The sequence below is a fragment of the Lampetra planeri genome, chromosome 7 (assembly GCF_965212315.1).
Source record: "Lampetra planeri chromosome 7, kcLamPlan1.2.h2, whole genome shotgun sequence".
Classification (NCBI taxonomy): Eukaryota; Metazoa; Chordata; class Hyperoartia; order Petromyzontiformes; family Petromyzontidae; genus Lampetra; species Lampetra planeri.
In genome coordinates, this window is record NC_136113.1 from 3565683 (window position 1) to 3583324 (window position 17642).

At 40.6% G+C, this 17642-nt stretch overlaps 1 protein-coding gene across 1 annotated transcript in view; it reads right to left on the reverse strand.

Moving 5' to 3' along the window:
• The window catches only part of TTC27 (tetratricopeptide repeat domain 27), a 30996-nt gene that overhangs the window by 4135 nt on the left and 9219 nt on the right, over positions 1-17642 (reverse strand). The window contains exons 9-15 of the mRNA XM_078595975.1: positions 16944-17010; positions 9988-10101; positions 7516-7611; positions 6980-7102; positions 4356-4583; positions 2000-2098; positions 1534-1586 (exon numbers count right to left, since the gene is read on the reverse strand). Coding sequence (XP_078452101.1) covers positions 1534-1586; positions 2000-2098; positions 4356-4583; positions 6980-7102; positions 7516-7611; positions 9988-10101; positions 16944-17010 — 780 coding nt within the window. The remainder of the gene's footprint in view (positions 1-1533; positions 1587-1999; positions 2099-4355; positions 4584-6979; positions 7103-7515; positions 7612-9987; positions 10102-16943; positions 17011-17642) is intronic.

A 17642-nucleotide genomic window follows, 5' to 3' on the forward strand; every position in this document is an offset into this window, starting at 1 on the left:
TACCATGAGATGCATCCCACATGTGGATGGAGGAGCTCACATCATTACAAAAGTGCATGCATCCCCTCCAAACTGCAAAAGAGGCACTTTCCACTGAGATTCTAACAATCATGGCCTCAATACAGCTTGTTCAATACACACTGGTACGTGACCTTTACGGGACTACAGACAATGCAAGAGGCTTGGCATAGGGATGCCAGAGCAGGCAAATAATTGACCAATGAATATGCACTTCATTTAAATAAGTATAACTAATTGCGGAGTATAATCTAAGCCTTTTAAAGGCAGCTTTTTTTTAAACAATGAATCATGTACATTGGTATTTAGAATTCAAAGTTATTTTTACATTCAACGAGCAATGTCTTGCTGGTCAAATGTGTCACAGTGTCATATTGGCATTCTACAAGGCATGTCCTATTGTGGCTTTCTTACAAGTACATACGGTGTTTTACAGGATTAAGATCCTCTCTTTCCATGTTAAATTACATGGGTTATGATAAATTGACGTATAGTCACAAGAATGGTAATGAGCGAGCTTGGCATTGACCTAAACAGTTGTGCGGGGCCCCCACCAGTGTCTCTCCTTACCCTTGGCTCAGGGACAAGTGGAAACAAATCCACAAAAAGTATACAAAACTCAATAACTTGTTTAATGATGCTATCGGAATTATTAATAAACTCCGCAAGACTATAAAAATGCAGTCAATCGGTCAATTATTTACAAACAAGTTCAGTAGGACGTGGAGATCTTATTAAGTCAGTTTGGAGGCTGTGTTTAGATGTTTGGAGACTGTTAACACGGCTGACTATTAAATGTTGAAACCCTCAAGCTCAAAGTTGTCTCTAACACAAGAGATGCGACGGCACAGCTGGCCAATGGGAAAGCTCTTGGGCAGTTATTTTGAGTGGCCAGTGGCAAAAAATAGTTTGTTCGATACCACCCAGCCTTCGTACTATTCTAAGGTTTAGATATCACCACTGTTTATCAAAGAAGTTGGCAAACCCGGCAGCAGGGATCCTTCTGCCTACACATATTCTGTATTTTTAGCAAGTGGAAATTTTAAAACTATATTTACAAAAGTAGAATTTCACCAAGAGTAAATGGTTAAAGGACAAAAATGTTAAGAGGCTCGTAAATCCGATACAAAATTTGGGTGACAGTGAAATGTGGCACAGCCAAATTTTGCATCCTGATAAATATGAAATGCAACCGAGTATCTATATTGTGGGAAAATAAATTAGTGTTCCACCCCACATGGTCTTACTGCTGGATTATGCCCTGTGGATGCCTATTTAGTTTAATTTTCGATGTTCATACCAAATTTGCATTTTAAAAAATAACAAGGATATATATACTAATCTAGATTTGAAGTTTTCATGACTGCAGGGATCCATACATTTAATTTATACCTATGTGACTTTACCGAAAGAACCAAAGAGTATATATACTAAATTTCACAACTTGACCAAAAAGAATTTTCATTTTGTCTGCAATGTCAATTACTTGCATATCTAAATTAAAGTATGACTCACTTCTGGTTTAGTCGGATATAAGCAGTTGATAGGTTGTTCCAAGCCTCCGAATTCTGAAAAAGACAAATCAGACTTCACTCACACTTTTCACAGTAATATGCATTTGAAACAAAAACTACTGCAGTTTTGTTTCCCCCCAAAAAATATCAGTGTAGATGTAAAAAGCACACAGTAAAAAGAGCCATTTTCTATTCTGCTGGCATAGTGGAAGCCTCTGATAACATGGAAGAAAAACAGCTCGAGTTTGGCGAAATGAAAAGAGCGGAAAGCAATGAATGGCAGCTTGGGGTAATCCCACACAATGGCAGGAAGCCACAGCTAGCATGACCCCAAAGGTTCCACCCCACCCACCCGTATTCCAGACCCAAATGCTGCCGAGCAGCATTGGGACTAGAACACTGGTGTTTTTTACACTCGTGAATGCAAGCACAGGAAGTACTCGCTGCCTTTCCCTAACTGTACTCACATCAGGTTCCAAGGTCACGCAGCGCTGGAAGGCACGCGCCGCACCGTCGTATCCCTCCGTGGCCATGTACGCACAGCCGAGTGAAAACCATACACCCAGCTGTCCGACACACACCATAGGATTTTTTTTAAGAGTAATTTCTAGATCGCTTTATACAATAGCTTTCAAATCCTGGACTTGCTCATTCAGGCAATGTGCACGTACAAAAACAAATAACTAAATATTGTACCACTTTGACAATGACGAAAACACGGACATATTCAATTGAAACACAAGACACCAATACAATTGTGAGTGAGGGCATCAACATTTTGCAACTTTGCGAAACATCGTTATACTTTTTCTTATTTATACAGTGTTTGAGTTACAACTGAAATGCCCATGCCAACAGCACTTCCAATGAAGGCTTGTCCACATCTTGCCCACGTTCCCTGTAACCACTTTACTCTTATGGAATGTGTGAGCAAAGTTTAAAATCAGCCTGGCAGTATATCAGAGGGGCTTACCACATCTGATAAACTTGCAGCATGTATATTGGCAACAAGACAATGTTCTAACTAAGGTTCTGCGGGTTTTTACAAAACATTAAGATATTTCCATAAACAAAGCACACTACCTCCATTAATCTGAGAACCAAATATTTAATTTGAGGTTAGAGTTCATTGTGACTTAATACGCTACTGTATATGAAGACTGTTTGATATGCAACTGCATAAGTTCGACTATTCTCATGGTTTAACATGCAGGCATACAGGTTAATAATTAACATATGCCTTTTGCCCTGCCACAATATTTCTCTCGGTTACACAGCTAGCTTTTTGTTTACAGCTGCCCTAATGAAAGCCTGCACGCGCCTGTCCGTCACCTACACAACCACGAGTGTCCATGGTGGTACATGTCCACACTATGCGGCTTTGAAACTAAAAATTACATATTTGAAAAGCCACCGCATAAGCCTATATAATTACTATTGTGTTTGAATCTTTTTTTACATAAAAAAACTATAACAGCTTAAAAATTATACTTCATATATTATTTTAATATTAATTTCAAACAAAAAACCTCAGACTTTATTTAAAGATGGAAGAATGCCAGTAAAATGTCAAAATATTTCTCTGTGTTTAAATAATAAAGGTCTTGTGAGCTGCTCAGTTTAGCTTATGTAGCCTTGGCTTGGCTCCTGGAGGTTTCCTTTGGGCTTGCAAAGGATTCTAGGATTGGCTGCTAGCTTCTGCCTCTAGTCCGAGCAAAATCCCAACACTAACAGCACTTTCTGATCGCCTAACCGAGTCCTGCGGATGATAATCCCAATGGACGGATGTCTTGTCAGTCACAATATTTCTGCACTCAGCACACACGTGGCCCAGCGCGCCATCTTACAGCTCGGGATTCGCTGCCCGAGTGCTTCTGCTGCGCTCAGCTACACGGAGCACCACAGCGTATAAATTCCTCACGTGGGAAGGCGAGTGTACCTAATACACAAGGCTTCAGTATACTCTCACGACGTGGGGAATTTACACACTGCACAGCCCCATGCAGCGAAACACATCCGCCGTGTGCACACCACGCGTATGGTTGCAATGCTCTTTCCGATACAAATACTACATGTACAAAGCAACATTTATTTATTTTTAAATCAACAGCTGGAAATTTTTCAAAAGAAACATTATCCCAACACAACTTGGTAAAAGGACTTCCATGCGAGATCTATGGGGACTGTTTGGTTGGTGGTCTGACTTTGAGCTACAGACGCTTTTAAAAGTCTATTAATAAAGTCAATAAAATTAGGCTTTTCATGCTGGGAGTATTTTGTTTGAACTCTTTAAATTCTCTATTGCAAACTTTTGAAAAAACAAACAAGTCAAGATTTTAAGAAACTGACTAATCTTGAATCGGGATTGCCAAAAAAGGTCCACATATAATAATACATCAAGGGAAATTAAATTTTGTAAACAATGGTACCAATTGAGGGGATATGTTACTTTTCCCACAAGAGACGCAAGGTTTTTCCAAATGTTGACAGAACAAAACACCATACTGAAATGACAATAAAGCCAATTGCGTTAACTTTTCACCGTTATATTCTACCCAACCCTGAAAATGTCTGCGCTCTTAACACATCTCAAGCACTCGCCCATCCATCACATAAAAAATCAGTTTTACAACCTCCTTCACTCATGCAAACAATGTCTCATGTTGATCTTCACCAACCCCCCCCCCCCCCACTGGCACTAGAGCTAACTCACTCTTACTTCCACCCAGCACAATATTCACAACGAAGCGATCCACTCATTCGTGAAATACGTGATACAAAACGTCGGGCAAAAACAAATCAATTTTACACAACAAAGCATGCCTGCAGAGGGTTGATGGTGACAGAGCGCTCGAAGCAGGCGATACACTCCAAAAACTCCTTGTTGCGGAGGTGCAGCAGGCCCTTGGAGCGTTGTGCACGGGCGCTGCGGTGGCCCGACACCTCCCACGCACGCTCATACGGTTCGTACTGGCGCGTCACGTCCCCGAGCAGACACAGTAGGGTCGGCGTCTCCTTCTTGGCCAGCTCCTGCAGGACCACCTCTTCTGCCTGTATCAGCACCGTCACAAGAGGAAACTTGAATGCATACATATGTACTTTCCTTTATCAATCCACTTCTGGATGAAGGCCTCCCAATACAATGTCGGTCATGGAGGTGGTTTAACCATACTTAACAATGTTGGTCAGTTCCTCTTGGCGGAGGCGTGGCTGGGTGCCCAGGACAAGATCAGATATCACGCACTACTGGTGTTGGCCATGGGTGGAAATGTAACGCAGGCCTCTGGATTCAGTGCAGTGCACTAATCATTGCGCCACCACTCCATCCGTGGAAATGCATGTGCATATATATACACACACACACACACTATTTATCAGATTGGTTCCCAATGTAGAAGACTAGAAATTCCATTTATGGTTCAGTGCTGCAAATAGAGGTACTATGCAAAATTGGTTTAATAGTGAAGATACTGCAACTTTGACAAAATGTGGACATACACCATTAAAATATACCACTGTGATCCTTTACACTATTTTACCAACTAGCATATGTGTTCGTTTGTGTTAAAAGCATCACATCTTTATTGACATTGTGTTATGTTTCATATATAATTCTTAATGGGCAAGTACAAATATTTAACATTATAATTACATATAATGCCTAGTTCAGGCAACATTTTCAATCTGATAACGGCAATTTAAGAAAATACGCCTAATTATTTTTCCCCTCTCATGGGAACATAATGGTAATTACAGCACGATGACATTTCCCGTCCCATTGCAGTAGCGCTTGCTCCAGCCCTAAACACACCAAGCTCGACTTGGCAGACAAAAGCCAGGCGTGTTCGAGACCTGGCCTCGCGGGTCCCAACAACCTTTCCTTTATTTCTCCTGGGCCCTACAACTCTCACGCGAACAACGGCCACAGCCGCACTGGCAAACATACGATGCCACGTCCGAGACCGCAGCCTCAAACAGAACATCTTTTATTTAGAACTTACATTCTTAACTCTTTTGCAATTCATTCAACGAAATAATTTCAACCACCTATATATGAAAAGTCCTCTTTTCATTGTAATAAGCACAACATTTCATAAACACATTTTAGGGGAAGTATTCTATTTAGTAAAATTATCATCCAGCTTTCATGTTGTTCCAAAATATAATTTTACTTAAATATTTTATATATTAGAACCTTCACAATTACTGCACACAACCTGCAATGAGTTTTAACTGCAGTTCCTCAGCAATTGTGAAGTGCAATTTGCATGAACACTGTATAAAACTAAACATTCTTTCTGTAAGCAGCCATATTCCAAAATAAATGACACTGCTGTTCACACTCCTTGATGAATTGAGAAAACTCGGCGCTCCTTAACCCTTCTTCCTTCTTTGACATGGCCAACCCACTACTTCATCTAGCACAGTGCTTGACCTACTAAACACAGGAGGCACTGCACACAAGGGAGCTTCTGTAATTGAAAAAGTGTCCGTGTCTCATTGTGCGCGCGCCAGCATTCCCGACGGCGGCAATGCAGTTGGCGCTCTATGGTTCCTGCGTGAGGAAATGATCAGTCACGAGAGACGAGACTCGCGGGCCACGTCTGGCCCGGAAGGATTTTGAGTCGGTTTTACAAGACAACCCTCTTCTGTGCACCTTCGCAGTGGCATGCACTGCTCCTGACATCTCTGGTGCACGTTTCACAATGCCACAGCTCTTGTTGCTGCCAGATGAACATTGCATCACTGTCTGTACCAATTTTATGAGGGTTTTTTTTGTAGGTACAGCCTAGCCACGGTAATATACTACAAACGTTAGCACTGCCATTTAAAATAAAACACCTCTGTAATTTAAGATGACAGTTTTAAAATAGTCCGGGAAGACTTTAATAACATTATTTTGATGGTAAATCCATCAACACTTGTAAATTACACAGGCGCTCTTCAAAAGTGTCTTGCTGTCTTTAGAGGCACGCGTCGACACCAGGTAGGGGCAGAATTTCCGATTTCACGAGCAGCTGCCGTTTCAGACAGCCCCTCCCTTTGAGCCCACACATCCCTTGTGCCTGCAGGGGTGCTTGTCTAGAGCGCACACTTTCAAGATGCAGAGCCACACACAACTCTGGTGTCACGATGTGTGCATGATGGACACAATTATTGCAATAAAATGTGGCCAATCATAGCCTCCCTGTATTTTGCCTTTGGGGTAATCTTTTAATTTGACATTCAGACCGAAAGAATGTCGAGGAAGCAGTGTAAAATACCTGTCTGGAATTAAGGGTATTATTGCAATAGTTTCTGAATGTATGCTTTCATTAAAAAAACACACATTTTTGTTGTTGCTTATTAAGAATACCACATTCCCATAAATCGAATACATGGGCAATTTACAGGCAAATTAAATGTTTAACAAAATGGTATTCTGTTAACTCGAGTGGTAGCCTCACCTTTCCATGTTGGCCTGTCCTTTCATAGCACACGATGACATCTTCCCACATTTGCAGCTTCTCATACACCTGCAGTGCTGCGCTGTTACAGCCGAGTGAAAAGAGTAGGCTTGCCAACTCCCGCTGCTCAGCACACACATCAGTACGAGGTGAGCATAGTATTTAACAAACAGCATCAAATATAAATGACACTATAAGAAATAAGTACGGACAGCACACAGCATGTGACACATATCTGGAATATATTATGCGGCATAGGAGCAGACAACATGCAGCACAGGTTGTGAATCAACACACTAAGAGCTCTCTCACCTGAAGACGATTGCCTGTGTTGCGATCGAAACGTCGTGATCTATTATTTTTCTATCTATGTGACTTTACCGAAAGACCCAAAGAGTATGAGTACACTAAATAGCCTTAATTTTAACAATTTAGTAGTTAATTTGGCATTAACAGAATGTAGCAAATACTGACAATGTAGTGTGCACTTCAACAAAATGCAAACACATCACGTGTTCTCATCTCTTAATTCTCACTTTAATGGCCCATTTTGGTGGAACTTGGCAACAGAAAAAGACTTTCAATCTCTCTGTGACATTAGGTGTTGAATCTTCCAAGTGGTCAAGCAAGGCCTGGGGAAAAAAGCAGCACAATCAACAAGAGGGGACTGAGTTAAAAAGAACACTGTACCATTTGTCCCATTTTCTCAAACGCCAGAAGCTGAATAACAAATGCAACTCATCGCACGTTTTACTTTTCCACCAGTTTGGACAATATATCATGTCACGTGTTCCTTTTAGTCCTCAAAGGTAGTTTTTGTTTGTGCCGAGATATTGGTGAACAGTTGTAGATTATCTGTGACATCAACATGCAACCCAGATAAACGCACGGAAGTTGGCCAACGATGAGGGTTGGATGCCACAGCGGCACACCGCTTTTAATCAGCACCTTAAATCATCACGTACACTCAGTGGTTCTGGAAAAAAAACTTCCACACAAACACACAACTGTGTTTTAAATGTGGCACAGACTGTAAATCAGCCAACCTCTGTGAACACAAAAGATGAATTAATCACATTTATGTGTCCACAGCTCAGGGTTATAAAGCCACTTTTGGACACGTGGAAATAAACTGTGGCACTCCTGTGGAGCGGCGCCCTGGCAGGGTGTCTGGTCGCTGCGTGCCTGGGAAGACTTGGTCATAGCCCAAGGTATGCTCACAGGCATCATTAAAACTCCACCACCATTACAAACCCATTCCTATGCACTTTATTACAGCAATGGCACGTGGCAAACCAGGGTCCCTTTCACCAGAACAGAATTCCTGATTTGTTTACTTTGAAACTTGTTTTCTTTCTAAATGTTAATGCAACTGATAATTGGAAGTTTATGTATTTTATTTTGACCTTTTCTCGTAATGTAATTTACCCTTCTCCTTTAGTTACAAAAATAAAACATTCTATGAAATTGGGAGCGAGCCGTTTATTGTGCTCTATTGAGACCATGAAAATATATATATATTATGGTACATATCGGCCACAGCCAAAAGTTTTATCGGAATGTGTAATCAGCTTTTTCATGCCAAGTCAAAATAATTTGGCAAACTCTTTTTCTCCACACTTGGGTTACACTTTGATATTTAGTTTCAAGAACTTACCAACTTGTGCACACATAACAGTATATCTATTATGCAGTGAATTCAGTGCTTATATACCATTCCTACCTAGCTAAATCAAACACATGCAAAGCTACTCACGAACACCATGCAAACATGACAATATTTAAAATACAGTGTGACAATTTATCGAAGCCATGAAATAAAACCTAAGACTCTTGTGAAAGCAACAGTGTTCACTATAAGGTTGTTAATTTAAACATATATATTTATTTTAGATATGACATTTATATAAACGAAATATTCCCATGGACCACCGAGCCGTGAAAATGTTAAAATATTAAGCGCAAATTCTGCCAGTTAAAAATTAGTGTCGTGAGCACTTCAGGTACCCTACATAAGATCAAGCTAGAGGGGTTCACAAGATCAACCAGGTTCTCCTAATTTGTCCCAAAAACCCCTAAGATAATATCACTTTGAATAAAAAAATACAAATTAAAATAATATTTTTTCACAATGTGTTCATATCTCACCACTGTAAGCGATACACATTAAAACAAGCCAAGCCATTCCATGTAATTATAGTAAATAATGAAAGGGTGTATTTGAAGGCAGACCCTGTATAAGGTTTAGCTAATGAGCAGATGTATTAGCATCACCAGGGCAACAGCACCCATTTGTAATGCAATGCGCACCCCATGCTATTTCACATAGAACATCAACTGCTAAGCTGTATAAAGAGAACAACACTACGGTTAATAAGTGCATGCTATTCGGCCATGTTTGCCCACATCATGATTGAAGTATCTAATTCATGGTTTAGAAGCACTGGCATCATCTCTGTACCCGTACCTCCCGATTAGCACGGTTGGCTACATACGATGCGAAAGAAGTTCAACATACGTGCATACTCATCTGTGAAATTCACACAACAATAATCAGTATGACATTTTCTAAATAAAATATTGGTTCGGATAAAATTGTGTTCAGCATGTAATATGCATTAAATATTTATGTACAACTCATATGGCACAACTGTGAGCCAAATTTAGTTGCTAACATCCATGACCATCCCTTGCCTTCCATAACATTTGCACACACTTACCATACTGTACTCGCTCATACAATCACAATTCAGATATATAAAATGTCTCAATGTGATCACATCTCAATATACGGTTCAAGGCGAGGGGCACGCGTACAGAGATCATTTGAAGATTTTGGGGGTTTTTTGGTGGGGGAGGGCGGGAAGGAAGAAGTGGAGAATAGTGGACTCCTGGACAAGGAAAGAAAGTTGACAGTTCGGTAAAAGTGTTAATATAATAATGTATTGGGTGAGGCACAATCATATACAATTACACTTTCACACATACACAGGTCTATATAAACACACCTGGGTCTGCATCATGGCTCTCTCCACTCTGCGTGTGCTCATTTTCTCAAGCTTTGTGCGAAGCATGAGCGCTGTCACCTGGATAGGCCAGAACTTGGGCTGCGACAACATTAACTGCAGACAGAGGAGAGCAAGGCAAAAAATTAGTTAAAATACAATGCTCTGCAACACCACCACTCAAAACAGCAGGAATGCTGGCAAGAATATGCATCGCTTCTGAAACACAAAACAGAAACACAAAACAATATCCATGAGTGTTGATGGAAAATGTGGTGCCACACTCGAAGCAGAGGCTTGATGATCAAATCAGCCTGAAGCTACTTAAACACTAATTACAAAACACTGCAGGGGTAATGCTGTAAACCGATACGACAAGCAAGAGGGGCTGTTGTGAGAGGAGACAAAATGCCAGTTTGAAGTTGAACATTTGAGCCCAACAAGGTCAGTTCTCAGCTTTACTCAGAAGCTCTCTGCTACATGGGATCCAACCTTGGGGTCAGCGAAGCTAACAAGGCCCTATATAAGTACTCTTTGTGGCTTTGTACACATTTTAGCTGGCTCCGTCACCCTCATTTAACAGCCAAGCATTCTCCAGCAAGTGGGTTTGAGCGCCCAGGGATGTTTTGGAAATGTGCCCAAGCATACAATGCGTTTTGAAGTCAAGACTTTCAAGACCTAATCTGACCTATATCTTTTTTGTATGGGTCTTTGTCAGGAATTATAAAGGTCAGCTATAAACATGCATGAGCTAATGATTTTCTATAAAGCTTTCTTTAGACCGTTCAATGCAATGAAGGTTCTTTTTTTATTTTTCCAAACTGCAAAAGTTGACAGTTGGACTTGGTTTTCACACCAGTGCCATTTGCCAGATTTCTGCTTTTACAAATTTGTGAGGGCATTTGTGAATATAAAACAGGAGCCATGGCAAGCCTCCAGTGATGCATTATGGCAAGTCCTCAAAACTGTACAAGCATACATATTGTAGTCACGTTTAATTATCGTTTATGATAGTTTTAGCTTCTGCTGATATAAAACACTTGATAACAGTGCGAACACATTTCACTAAATATTTTTTAGAAACCCAAATGATACAAATTACAAAAAAAAACATTGTTCAAACAGAATAAACTTGCTAAACTCTACCATGCTTTTAAGTGAAGCTATTAAGTTTTATCCTGTGCAGATATTGCGGCCATTAGTCATGCATGTGACAACCATCTAACCAGCCTGCAGAATCAGGACCCCACGTGTAGGCTGGAAAGATGCCTGCACACGGGCACAACAGCCAAGTCCCAGGATTCCGCACAGCCAACCCTGCCTGAATTTCAGCCACCACTGGTATATGGAGAGAAGCAGCCGTACGCACTACAGTGCTACTGCACCCAAAACAAGATCAACATTCCAGGCAAGCATACGGAGGCACGTCCTTGCCCTTTATAGGCGGTGGGCATGTAACGATAGACAAGTTTTGCAATTTATTCAACAGATGCATTGCGTATTTAGTCTATAATCGCGTGTGGAACTCTGCTCTCCCTAAAACAGCACGTTTTGCAAGCTACCACAACTGATGGATACACCACATCCAAATGCAAAGTAACAAAATAACCATTATAGGAGTAACATCCTGGGTATCCAAAACCAAAAGGAGTGCAGAAGATAACACATGCTCTGGATTATGCCATTATGACCAAAATAAGCAGGACAACAGGAAGTCAACACTAAATAGAAGCAAATAAACACTGCTGCATGTTCCAATAGCATCATTTGAATTTCTGTGCATAGAATGTGATGTCACTTCGACGAAAGTACACTTTAGTTTCAGTTTTTGAAACTGAGCATACATCTAGTGAGGGGCTTTACTCGCAAAAGTCAAAAGGTATACAATGAGCCATCTACTGTGCTATTCGGATATTTATTGTTTTAGTTAATGAACCTTAGAGTTTGTTTCATAAACTATACCAAAACTGAACGCAATGCTACACAGGATGATTACAAAAGTTTAGATACGGGTGAATTATACCGACTATAATCACCCAGGAATGTCTGTCCTGAATGCTCGTGACGTCACTCCACATTGACCAGCCCCCCTAATTAATATTCATGAGCAGGTGACGTCCTCCAAATGGAGACGCCCCCACCCATCCTCATTAATAATCATGAGTGGGTGACGTCACTCAATATGGAGTACTCCCCCACACCTCACGAATAATCATGTGCAAGTGACGTCACTCCACATCGAACAGCCCCACACATTAATATTCATGAGCAAGTGACGTCCTCCAAATGAAATAGGCCTGTGTCCCTGCGCCCTGACAAATTGCACACGAATTGATGCAATGAATATCACGTCGCGGTCTGCTTTTCGCTTGCAAGTTTCAGATTTACTGCAATACACCCGTCCTTGGACGGAAAAAGGCTAGTATTATGTCTGCTGCCACCTTGAGGAAAAGTAACTCGCAGCATTTTACATAATCTGTAATTATAATAATGGCTTCAAATAAATTGACCTCTGAACAAGTTCAAATAAAAAAAATGGCAACTTTTAAAATCAGAAATGACCTTTTTTATATATGCTGCTGAAGTGGAATTATTTTAAGATGGTATGTTGGTTTCCTCTGTTCTAAAATAAGCAGTGACAAGTGGGAGTGCTGGCAAAATGACAGTAACAATTTGCTTTTGTTCCTGGGTAGTGTAATTTCCTAATTGCTTATGCCTAAAAAGTACAGAAAATGGCTATTATGCCCCACAAACTTAGCTTTTGTGAGCAGGACAGTGATATTTTGAAATTTAACTATTTTCCAGAACATTCCAGATAGATTAAGTGCTGAGTAAACTTGGAGTAACTTCTAAAACATTCTAGAACTCTCCAGTAATATAAATAGAAGTATAAATACAGGGGCCTTAAGCCCACCAGTTCAGTTTAGTTCCAGCTGCCGAAGTGGATACATTTCTGCATTTTTCCGAGATGGCATCAAGAGGCTGCAAGCATCCGGCAGATGCGTTTTGCTATGTCTGCGGCCAATTTATCAAAACAAGAAGCATCTGCTAAGATGTGTCAGGCCTACAAGACATATTTCGGCATGCCTGTCGGGGATCAAGACAAACCCTGGGCACCTCATTTCACCTGCGAATGCAAAAAAAACTCTGGAAGGTAAGATGGACAATTGTTGCTCTGAATTTGATGTTATTAAATTTGTTTAAACATTTTAATTGTAAAAGTTTTAATTTAAAAATGTTTTACAACTTTCAATGTTATTGAAAAAATATATCATATATGAAAAATGTTGCGAGAATCTCTTACACATTAGTCATGGGTGAAATAAATTTATTTTTGTAGGATGGTACAGAGGGGAAAAGAGTTCGCTATCCCAAGAATTTGACGGGAACCCACTGACCACTCAAGCGACTGCTACTTCTGCATGGTGGACCCTTCCAAACGTCGTACTGGCAAGAATGCACCTATCACGTATCCGGACCTTCCTTCATCTATCGCCCCGGTGCCACACTGCCATGAACTCCCCGTACCCACTCCTCCGGAGAGAGAGCAGTCATCTTTAGAAGAGAGCAGCAAGTCAGAGAGCGAGGAAGGCGTTGTAGATCCAGATGACAATTTCAGGTGGAGCCGAGGAGAGAAACCCATACTACTCCAACCAAAAAGACCTCAACGACTTGATCAAAGATCTTGGTCTCACCAATTCCAATGCTGAGCTTTTGACGTCTAGGATCAAGCAGTGGAACTTGTTGGATGAAAGTGTGCAAGTCGTAGATCAGAGAAAGCGTCACCAACCTTTTTGCAGCTTCTTCACCCATCAAGATGGGCTCTGCTTCTGCCACAATGTGACCAGTCTGTTCGAGGCAATCGGAATCACCTGTAACCAGAATGAGTGGCGCCTCTTCATTCACAGCTCACCCGTCTCTTCCCCTGGCTCACTCGGTGCACCTCAAAGAAGATTACAACAGCATCAAGACCTTGCTGGAAGCCTTGATGTATTTTGAGTACGGCTGGGAGGTCATCGGAGACTTCAAAATGGTGGCATTCCTGATGGGTCTCCAAAGCGGTTTTACCAAGTTTCCCTGCTATCTTTGCCTTTGGGACAGCAGGGACAACAAGGCGCACTACCACAGGTGGGACTGGCCACAACGGACCGAGTTCCCTGTGGGGAGGAACAACGTCAAGTAGGAGCCACTGGTGGATCCCTGGAAAGTGCCGATGCTACCACTGCACATCAAATTGGGCCTTATGAAATAATTTGTCAGAGCTGTAGATAAGGAGTCGGCAGCCTTCAAGTATCTTCAAGACTTCTTCCTTAAGCTGTCTGAGGCAAAGATCAAAGCCGGTGTCTTCGTCGGACCACAGATAAAGAAGATCCTGGAGTGCAATGAATTCCCCAACAAGCTCACGAGTAAGGAGAAAGCAGCTTGGGACAGCTTTGTCGCAGTGGTTCGTGGCTTCCTGGGCAATCACAAGGTCGAAAACTATGTGGAGCTGGTTGAGACTGGTGAAAAACTACGGCATAATGGGCTGTAGGATGTCCCTCAAAGTCCATATCCTTGATGCTCATCTTGATAAATTCAAGGCGAACATGGGAGCGTACTCGGAGGAGCAAGGCGAGTGCTTCCACCAGGATATACTAGACTTTGAACGCCGCAACCAAGGACAGTATAACGAGAACATGATGGGAGTACATTTGGGGGCTGATTCGTGAAAGTGATTTACAGTATAATCGTCCATCTCAAAAAACTACTCACTCCTAAATCTTTTGTAGTCATTTTTGTATTACTTTAGTATAAATACATATACATTTTTATTCATGTTTTTTTTTACTGGATGTGAATGAAAAGACACAAATTCGCCCGTTTTCTCATTGAAAATAGGTAAATTTCTAAATATTACCATCCTGGTCACAAAAGCAAAGTTTGTGGGGAATAATAGCCATTTTCGATACTTTTTAGGCATAAGCAATTACGAAATAACACTTACTACCCAGGAACAAAAATTGTGTTACGTAGTGTTATCAAGTTCTCTATGAACGACACAAGGTTCTACATATGAACAATTAAACCACGTGTTCAAGAATTTCCACGGATGAAAAATTGCAAGGCTTATGCTGTCATCTGTAATGTGCTTCAAAATGATCTCCTGACAATCTTGTGGCTTTCAACAATCTTTTCATATAACATACGTTTTTTTTCCAGTAGGAAGCAAGCAGAAGCAGTCCAAAAATCCCTTAAAGGAAAGTTTACTTTTATTCACACAATGGTGCTTCGGTAACAAATCAGATGAAATTCCAGGTATACTTGGCCAGGAAGCAAGCGGACCATTGTATAGCCGAGCTTGGCAGCCAAGTACAGAATGTACTTTTCCAGGTTGGAACTGCCTGTGTCTGAATAAATGCCAAACGTTCTTGGACAAGCGTTGATTTATCTTTGGTTTTGCGTTTAAGGATTTCTGCACTGTGGCTCTGCCACTGTCTGGATGGCTCTGCCACCCAGACAGTGTGAGATCATGATTCATGATTCGTTGAGTAAATCGCAGATTTGAATTTTTCAAAAAGACACTTTAGGTAATAATAAAAAAATGAACTATTAAAAACAATTACAACTTAGTTTATAAACAAAGCATTCTACTTTCATCAACTTTATTACAAGATATATATATTCATTGCAATAAAATATAACCAAGGGCCTAGGGTTCTAAATACAATCTGAGAAACTTTAGTGTTGCGCCACAGACAAATGCACTGCTGACAGGCACATAGCAGTCAAGATAAACAACCTGTCCCATACCTTTTTATTTTTAATACAGCACACAACCATTCTGCTAATGAGTTACCAATGCAAACACTAATGGGCTAATGAAAACACTTTGGCTGCTTTACCCACAGAAGGCAACCACAATCCTTTTTCTTGTGCACTGAAACGATATCAACCATTGACATGAACAAATTATGGAGTGTTCAGAAATAATTAACAGTGTGGAGGGGTCCAGAGATTCAGACAGTGAGTCACTATTAACGATGCCTCAAGTCTCACCTTATGCCTTGAGTATTTAACAGTGGAAACATAAATGATTTTCCAGTCTAGACATATTGACTTCCTGCATTCTTTTTTTATATTTCCACTCTTAAGAAAATCATGTTGTAAAATGAGAAAAATAAATACTATTTAAATAAATACCAACGTGTTTCGTTTGTTTTGAAAACAAACTCGCAGTACTCTCTTTATAGTGAAAACAAACAAGCACACGCAACCACATTACGCATGGGAACAGAGATGTACTCACGGACACATACATAGACACATATGCGCGCGCACACACACACACACGGAGGCATACGAGATAGACAAACCAGGCAGGACAGCCAGCGCTCCTTGGCTGCTGTCCCCAGGCTCAGGAATTCAGACAGCAACGTGAACAAAAGAACATCTCAGGTCTAAGAAAGCAAGACGAGACAGGAAAAGAAGACAGATTAAAGCATAGCTCAAACTTAAGGTAAAAAAAATATCATAACACTTCCTTTTTAAGCATGAGACTAGTTTTTTTTTTAACCAAGCCTTCTGGATTCCTTCCAGGACATTCTAATGAAAGTATTTACATTGCAGGATGGACTCCATTAACAGAATACCAGCTGCCTGTTTTGGGGTTTTTTAAAGGTTTTATTTTAATCAACTCGGTGTTATACAGTAATTATGACCGACTTAAAATGCGTAAACTTCTGGTATCGATTTAACAGGCTGAGAAAAGGTCAGATGCGTGACGAGACATGTCATTCAGGATACCTGTGCAAGACCTCCAAGAACGCCGTCTAAAAACTCTAAAGATTACGTCGTGAGGTAACTGTGGAAAGACTTCAGCAGGAGATTTTCTTTAAAAAAAAGGAAATATTTAGAAGAATACTATGCATAATCAGTGCTTAGAAGGAAAAAAATGCGAATGTTATTCGAGGAAGACTTACCGCAGCAAATGCAGAAATTTCCTCTGTTGTTAGTCGATGTACAGGACTGTTCTTCTGTAAATCCGTGCTGCCAAGAATGTGAGATAATACATCTATGAGTCATCATAAAAAAAATTCGAACTCAAAACCGAGTAGGCAGTTAAACAGTATTTTAGTAGTCGCTACGGCTACAGACTCAAATGCAATGTGCCTTACATTTACAGTGGCAAAAATGGTCTTTATTAATCGTAGCAATGGTGTTGGTTTGACTGCACAATGAAGCCTAGTTTTGAAAAAACCAAGGTTTAATGGTTCAGATAAAAAGGGCTTTTAATACTGTCTTAGATTCACTTAAGAATCTTCCAACAGAAGCATAATTGAATTCTTATAACTAAATAGCATAAGTCTGGTTCGGACTTCAAGGCACACAAAAATTCGCAGGGGAAATGGAAAAGCAAAAAAAACCCAAGGTAAATTTTGGAAATTCTTTACATCTTTTCTCATGACTCCATCATTGTTCGACTGTCAAGAAAAGTTAATGCTGAAAAGCTGAACTCTGGCAAGTTCGATTTATGCTGGTAAATGTACACACATGGCAGTGGCCTCACAAACGCCAAGGATCAGCAATTCCCTTACGTGTAGTTACTGTCACACTTGCCGTTGGTACATGACACATGATGCTTCCTGCTCAAGTTGCTGAAAGTCATTAAAGGAATATTT